Source organism: Anneissia japonica, unplaced genomic scaffold (assembly GCF_011630105.1).
Source record: "Anneissia japonica isolate Jap-2015-1 unplaced genomic scaffold, ASM1163010v1 scaffold7447_len134812_cov206, whole genome shotgun sequence".
Classification (NCBI taxonomy): domain Eukaryota; kingdom Metazoa; phylum Echinodermata; class Crinoidea; order Comatulida; family Comatulidae; genus Anneissia; species Anneissia japonica.
Genome location: NW_022743975.1, coordinates 69,535 through 77,681, shown reverse-complemented (window position 1 = coordinate 77,681; position 8,147 = coordinate 69,535). Strand labels below are relative to the sequence as shown.

At 33.5% G+C, this 8,147-nt stretch overlaps 1 protein-coding gene across 1 annotated transcript in view; it reads left to right on the top strand.

The window, feature by feature from the left end:
• LOC117119553 (putative RNA-binding protein Luc7-like 2) overlaps positions 1-1,924 on the top strand; it is a gene marked incomplete in the record, with an annotated part of 16,841 nt that extends 14,917 nt beyond the window's left edge. Inside the window, 1 exon segment of the mRNA XM_033264377.1 lies at positions 226-1,924. Coding sequence (XP_033120268.1) covers positions 226-529 — 304 coding nt within the window.
• Positions 1,925-8,147: the final 6,223 nt, after the last annotated feature.

Here is an 8,147-nt window from a genome sequence, read left to right as displayed (position 1 = left end):
GTCTCATATTATTTGTTATATTTTTATTATTCATTATTTTCACTTGACCCGCATAAATAATTTTGTGCGAACAACATTTATATGCAGTTGTACTTCGCAGCACTTCACTTGCAATTTGCAATTTCTAGTAGTAATATATTAATGCTTGCGGTACACCATGTAGATAGTTATTGGTTGAGAATGTCTATATATGTAGTTATAATAAATTTGTAATTTCTTTATAAGATCACGGTCTCGAAGTAGAAGATCTCGCTCCCGAGACAGACGTCGCAGATCAAAATCTCGTGAAAAAAGCAGACGTTCACGTGAACGCCACAGAAGATCACGATCACGTTCAAGGGATAGACGTAGACGGTCGCGTTCCAGAGAAAGAGCTAGTCGCAGACGTTCCCGTTCCAGAAGTTACGAAAGAAGATCACGTTCGCGTGACAAACGCTCTTGTGACCGCAGATCTCGAGAAAAAAGTAGTAGAAGGTCAAACGATAGGGAAGACAGAAATGGAGACAGAAGAAGTGTCAGTGTGGATTGATAGCAGCAATAAGTGATTTTATGCTATCTATTCTGTAGTCCTGTTTTTTACAAAAAAAAAAATATTCTTTGCAAAGATTAAAGTATTGTGTACATAGTAGGATTGATGGCATTTTAATGTTATAGGCATGAAGGCAACATTATTGTTAATCCTAATGTTTCACAGGGATGATGGCAACATATTGTTAACCTTTAATGTTTCTTAGGGATAAGGCAACATTGTTGTTAATGCTTCAGTGGGATAATGACAACATTATTATTAACCTTAATGTTTCATGGGGATAATGGCATATTGTTTAACTTTAATGTCTCAAAGGCATGTTGGACATTATTGTTAGCCTTAATGTTTCATGGGGATGATGGCAACATTGTTGTTAACCTTAATGCCTTATAGGAATGATGGCAAGTTTAATTTTGTGTATGTAAAATTTCCCTAGGAATGTTGGCAACATCGTTATTGTTAATTTTTTATAGGAATGATTGCAATGTCTCATTTATACTTTTTAAGAAATATAGTAACATCAGTTTTGTTAATTTAATATTTCTTCAATCTTCACATTAGTTTATGCTTTTCATGCAATCAAAACACTTTCGATTAATACTGTTAATGCTTCTTAGGACTGCATGCAACATTGATGTTGTTCCCTTAATGTTTTGTAGGATTGAAGATAAGTTAAAGTGCCCTTTAATATTTGTAAGAACTGATATCAACCTTAAATAATGTGTAATTTTAATGCCTATGATTGTACTAAAGTAATATTAGATAATGTTTAGATATTGCAATTCTGACAAACTTTTTCAAGTTGGTTGCTTTATGTAAATCAATTCAACAGCTATATCAAGTAAATATTGTAGTATTATGGCAGCAATTTTTTATTTAGCATGCTAACTACAGCATAGTATGTCTGGTATGAATTACATTTTAGTTTGTATACAGTAATGCATTCTCTTTTGATTTATTAAATCCTAATATTAGAGTATATAATCAATAACAATGTTGTATATAATTGTTTGTGCAGATGATTTTTTCAATTCCCAAATACTGTAACTTAAAATGATCATCAGCATTGGCGGTGTGGTAATACTGTGCATTTGAACGTCATTGTAATGTGATAAACATCTCAGTGGTGTGGTAATAATGTGCATGCATTTGAATGTCATTGTAATGTGATAAACATCTTGGCGGTGTGGCAGTACTGTGCACGCATGTGAATGTCATTGTAATGTGATAAACATCTTGGCAGTGTGTTATACTGTGCACGCATTTGAATGTCTGTGGCAGGTCTTGTAATTGAGTCAGCGTGTATATACAGTATATTTCATGATACTTTTATGATGACTTTGTGATGATAGTTTGAAGATTTTCTTTGATATTAAACATACAATTATTACTGTAGAATGTTGTGTTTTCATGTAGAACTGTTGTGGTAAAATGGAGTTAACTAGTCTCATATTAGAAAATAATTCGAAAAGGTTATACAATAATTTTACATAATCACCAAATGGCTCATTTGCCCTTCAGCAGTTATTTTTTCTTGATGCTTGGTGACCATAAGACTTTCTGCCCAGCAGAATAAGGTAATGAATTTAGTTTTATCATTAATTTTTTTGGATGGATGTAATCAACTTAACGTTCTTATTTGCTCTGTATGCAGATTGTCGATTATCGAGTATGTTGTTACTCTGTAAAAACGAAGAAGTCCTGGAAAGTAGGACACATTCACAATCACAAATCAATTTATTCAATCCTACATAAAATCATAATAACGTTTCAAAAAAGTATACAAGAAAATTGAAACTGTAGGATCTGGTAGACTCTCATTAAGACCAGAGGTCACAAGCATTAGAGCCACCCCGAAAAATTAAATAATTAATGAAGGTTTGAAAAGAAAACAGAAGAATTGTAAACATTTTCCTTCTTAAAATAAAATATGAAATCCAGTTTTATTTTCATTTTGAGGAAACCGATAGATAGTTCTCAAGAGCATCCCGACTGGCTTCTGTAACTGAGGACGCACAACTGCAGATTTAAATGATGACGGAAATATTCCTGGTCGATGATTATTGAGTTACACGCGGAGTGAGCATGTACATACAGCTACCATATATGCAAGTATTATTATAATCACAACATTAGAGCCTTCGTTCAATCTGTTACCGGTATTAACATCCGGTTTGTTTTATAATTGTCGTGAACTGAATAAAATTTCGAAGTAAACATAAAAGAAGATGATTTATTAATGTTAAGCAACTTTTTTATTTTGTCAAGCATGTTTATTTTGTTTTGTATATATTGTTTCTTATAGGCATGAATAAAAGGAACAATTAAAAAAAATATGGCGTATGTCTTCTTGCATGACCCATTTGTTGTACTGTACCTATTGTAAATGTGTTACGATTGGTCGAGTAAATATATGAAATGAATGAATGCATTGAAATGACAGATGGATGAATCCTTCACGTTAAGCGTGATCTATCGTAAATTGCATTGATTAAAATACAAGTTCATACAGCGACTGAATCGTGATGCCTACACCCACAGAGTAGCAGATCGTTCATGCTCACACAGACTTGGAAATAGCGCAAACAACTATTACAGTAAATAGTATTTTGTATTTTTAGACTTGACAGTAAATGTATCAAACTTCAGAATCTACTATCAACCACTTGTCTTATTCTTGCATTAATAATACAAAGCCCATACAAAGGCTGGATCTCGAGTTCGTAAAAGTGAAATGGTAAGTCCTGTGTCGATCTACCTAAAGTCAACTGATTCCTGATGATGACATAATTAATGACAAAATATTGAATCCCGACACGATGGCGTGCATTTCGATACTTGGAGTATGTGTTATCTGAGCTATCTTATCTGAGATAGTAATCAGTGGATCTTTCAAAATCAAACACTGCATTACTCACTATGCTGCAGTTACTCTCAATGCTCTCGAGCGATGCACAGAACAGCTAATCACTGAGGCTGACGCAGACTTGGAAACAGCGCATGCGCAAAATACGTTCTATAAGGATGATTATGAATAATCTTGGAATAATTTATGAGATTTTACCAAACTATCCTATGTTACGCAAATTCACGTACTATCCTATATTGGAAATGCCAAGCGACCTCAAGTTGACTTATTTTGGACGTAGGGCCTACTTGCCTATATTGGAAAGGCCTGGTGCCCTCAACTTGACGTATTTTGGACAAATTCCTGCGTATTTTGGACTGTTGTTCACCAACCCTAATGGCAAAATCATCATCTTAATTTTATTTACAGAATTTTATGATTTTTGTGTTCGCGTGCATATTTATCTTACTGACGCAGTTTAGCCATAGAAACCTTTCATATCCTACAGAGTTTTAATATTACCGTTGTGCTTTTGTTGTAATTTAGGTAGACTTGTATTCGCTTTTATAGTTACTTTATGCATTAACTTTTAATCAATTCGTTTTTAACGTGTCTACTGAGGAAAATAATATTTTTTTTTAAATTTAATTGAATTTATTTAATGTCATATACAAGCAAAGTACATGAAATTTGCTTTTTAGAGCGAGGAATACACACACAGATAAAATTACAAGACAACTATAAATAGAAAACTACAAAGTGCAAAAATATACAATAAATACATTACAGTCGAAGTGTGAAAGAGTAATAAAATAAAAGATGTGACTATCTGGTGAATACTTTGTTAAATAAATACGTTCTATAAGGATGATTATGAATAATCTTGGAATAATTTATGAGATTTTACCAAACTATCCTATGTTACGCAAATTCACGTACTATCCTATATTGGAAATGCCAAGCGACCTCAAGTTGACTTATTTTGGACGTACTTGCCTATATTGGAAAGGCCTGGTGCCCTCAACTTGACGTATTTTGGACAAATTCCTGTGTATTTTGGACTGTTGTTCACCAACCCTAATGGCAAAATCATCATCTTAATTTTATTTACAGAATTTTATGATTTTTGTGTTCGCGTGCATATTTATCTTACTGACGCAGTTTAGCCATAGAAACCTTTCATATCCTACAGAGTTTTAATATTACCGTTGTGCTTTTGTTGTAATTTAGGTAGACTTGTATTCGCTTTTATAGTTACTTTATGCATTAACTTTTAATCAATTCGTTTTTAACGTGTCTACTGAGGAAAATAATATATTTTTTTTTAATTTAATTGAATTTATTTATTGTCATATACAAGCAAAGTACATGAAATTTGCTTTTTAGAGCGAGGAATACACACACAGATAAAATTACAACTATAAATAGAAAACTACAAAGTGCAAAAATATACAATAAATACATTACAGTCTAAGTGTGAAAGAGTAATAAAATAAAAGATGTGACTATCTGGTGAATACTTTGTTAAATAGATGACAGGCATAATGCAAGGATGAGCTTTTACATATGTTTGTTTTCACACAAGGTTTGCAAATCCTACCTGATCTTTAAAAATTATATACTCATTTAGTGGATGAGTATTGTCAGTGATAATTAAATATAATTTTTTGAGCACAGATCGTCACACAGATCATTTATACTTTCGACATCCTTGCCAATGATCTTCACACTTGGCAACCAGGCAAAATTTGTAAAGCTTCTTAAGGAAGAAAAGTCGTTGACTGGCTTTTGAGTACACAGATTGAGTATGTACACTCCAATTAAGATTATCATCAATGATAATACCTGGAGATATTTATATAGACTACTGTAAATGAATAATGATATGTAGATGCCCTCTATGTATAGTGCAATGACGTAATGGAACGAGACAGGACGTGTGAATCTGATTCTCTGAAAATCCGACTAAAATTACGCCAACAAATTTATGTGGTACAAAATCAATCCAAATTACAAGTACCTATAGGTATCTACACAACTTGTAAATATTTGAGTGAATTTGTGAAATAGGTATACCCACAACATTCAGGTGTATAAAATATTTAAAGGGATCGATAGAATTTCAAGTAATACTTTTTTGAGCTTGTTAAAGAATCAAAAACTAGAGGTCATAAATTAAAAGTTATTATACCACGTTCAAAACTAAGAGTGCACCAGAAATGTTTTTCACATGCTGTATGCAGTACTTGGAATAATTTACCAAGCTATGTCATAGAGGCAGACACGTTCAATCAATTTAAATCTCGTTTGGAAAAATGTTGGTGCCGTCATCCGCTGAAGTTGTCCCCATATGAATGTATTGAAGGAGGTTATACTCAGAGGGACACATAAGCTTCGGCTTCAGAAGTCTCGGTATCAAGGTAGGTAGGTAGGTAGAACATTCAATTTTACGAGCTCTACGCCAGGCCCAATAATTCAAGATCTTGCGATTTGAACTGACGGTCATTGACCTATCGCAAACGGTCATTGACCTATCGCAAGAAAGGTTGGACCGTACGTAACCTTAACCATAGTGCCAGGCGTTTCGCATACCAAGTATCCTGATCTTATATTGCGTATAGTATTGGATTTACGTTTATCGTTATTACTGTGCAACAAACTGTAAGTTTGTCTTATTTAACTTTGTAGATGGATTGTGTATTTTTACACCTGAACCCTTTGGCGCGGAAAATCTAATCACGTGACCATAATATTTACGTTTTCACAAAACAAACACGGTCACTGGATAACAACACTTACGTTTTCCACCTTCCATACACTCACGTGACAATAATATTTACTTTTTAATCCATCAAGGATAAAACACACCGGCTGTTAATAATTGTTATACTACTCACAAACGAAGGCAGCTGTCTATTCAACCGACAATCAAGTATATCTAAATGTTATGGTAAATTCGCACTGTGCTTACTTAGTTTTATTTTAATTAAGCTATATACTGTAGCCTTTGAGTACTCAGAATGCCAGATAAATCTATGAAGGAAAAAAAAAACATTACGCAGTAGCCAAGGGCAAAAATGCAGGAATTTTTACAAAGTGGTCTGAGTACTTAAGTAACACCCGTTACCCAGGGGCTATATTCGAGTCCTTCGATACTGAGGGTGAAGCACACATTGACCTATTACCAACGGATACTCAACTTGATTGTAGATTGCTACTCGAAAAACCTTACAGTTAAAAGAAAATAAACTATGATCTCAATTTGAAATTAATACGGAATGAAAACGATGGCCTAGTTAGAGAAAATCAAAAGCTTACTGACGAAGTAAAGCAATTAAAAAAAGAACTTAAACGTATTCCAAACCAAAATAAAGACATGAAAACTCAAAACTACAGAAGGATATTAAAAAAAGTAAAGATTGAAGAAGGAAATGAAATATTACAGTAGTGAAATCAAAATCCTGCAACAATCCATTCAGGTTTTATTAGAAAAAGAAAAACATGAAAGAAAAAATGTTCTAACAAATGGTGGATGAATTAAATATGAAGAAATATTTTTGGATTTTTTACAATATTTTAATGAATTTAAACAAATTTGAAATACATTATAATTGAATTTGAAAACACATAGAAAAATATAATTATTTAACGAAAAGTATGGTTAAATTTAAGTATGAAGTTTATACAGTATATATTTTAATAATAAAAAAACAAATATACAATTAGATTTGATTATACTAATTCTAATTTCTTGAGAATGGTGTCTAATATATTAACATTTTTGAAAACCAAAATAGCTTTTAGCCTAGAATGCACCTGGGAAATTATAGTAAATAATATCAAAATCAAGCTTGCTGCGTTGCACCGTAACCACCATATAAACAAATAGATAGGGCCTAAATAATAATAATAATAATAATACCACAGCTCGAATAGGAACATACTGTAATAATCGTATCATCATCATCTTGTGCCATTTTCGATACGAAGTTTGGCCACCAGGGCTCTCCATCTAACACGATTTTCTGCTGCGCCCTTCGCCTCTATGTAAGATATTGTTCAGCAACATCTCTTGATGTTATCACTTATGTGATTCTCTGTCTCCCTCAATTATGCCTTCTACAGGGGCGGATCCAGCCTGCGAGAAAAGGGGGGCGGCGGCGCAGCCTGCGAGCGAAGCGAGCAGTCTTAGGCTGGGGGCCAGAGGGCCGCCTAGGGCCCCCGGCGAGGTCCAGGGGCAGAGCCCCTGGTGGGGGTGCAAGGGGGCTTCGCCCCCTTGAAGCCCAGCACATTTGAGGAATATGAGTTTGCATTAAGTCAATTTTGACTATCTAGCATGGTAGTTTTCAGCAACAAAAAAAAAAAAAAAATTAGGTGCATGTCTTTTAAAAGAAATTTTAATATTCAGGGTAGCCGCAATATGCAACTATAAAATGCGTCATTAAAATAATAATTCATCTACTCACAGCTGTGAAAATTCAAGGTTTTCCCATCTTGAAAACGGTCAGGTAAATTTTTCTCATGTCTTATATTATGTGTGTGTTTTCATACATAAACAAATTGAGTAATTGCATACGATTTTTTTTCCATGAATCAATATATTCCCCAAAAAGAAAGGGGGGTCCGGGAAAATTTTTATTCTTAGAAGGCGGGAAATAAGCTTTCCCGACTTCTGAGGTGTCTTTTAATTACTTTTTATTTCTTCAAAATCCAATTTTTTCCCCTCTTGAAAATGATTTAATGAATCAATGAATTCCGAAGAAAAAGGGT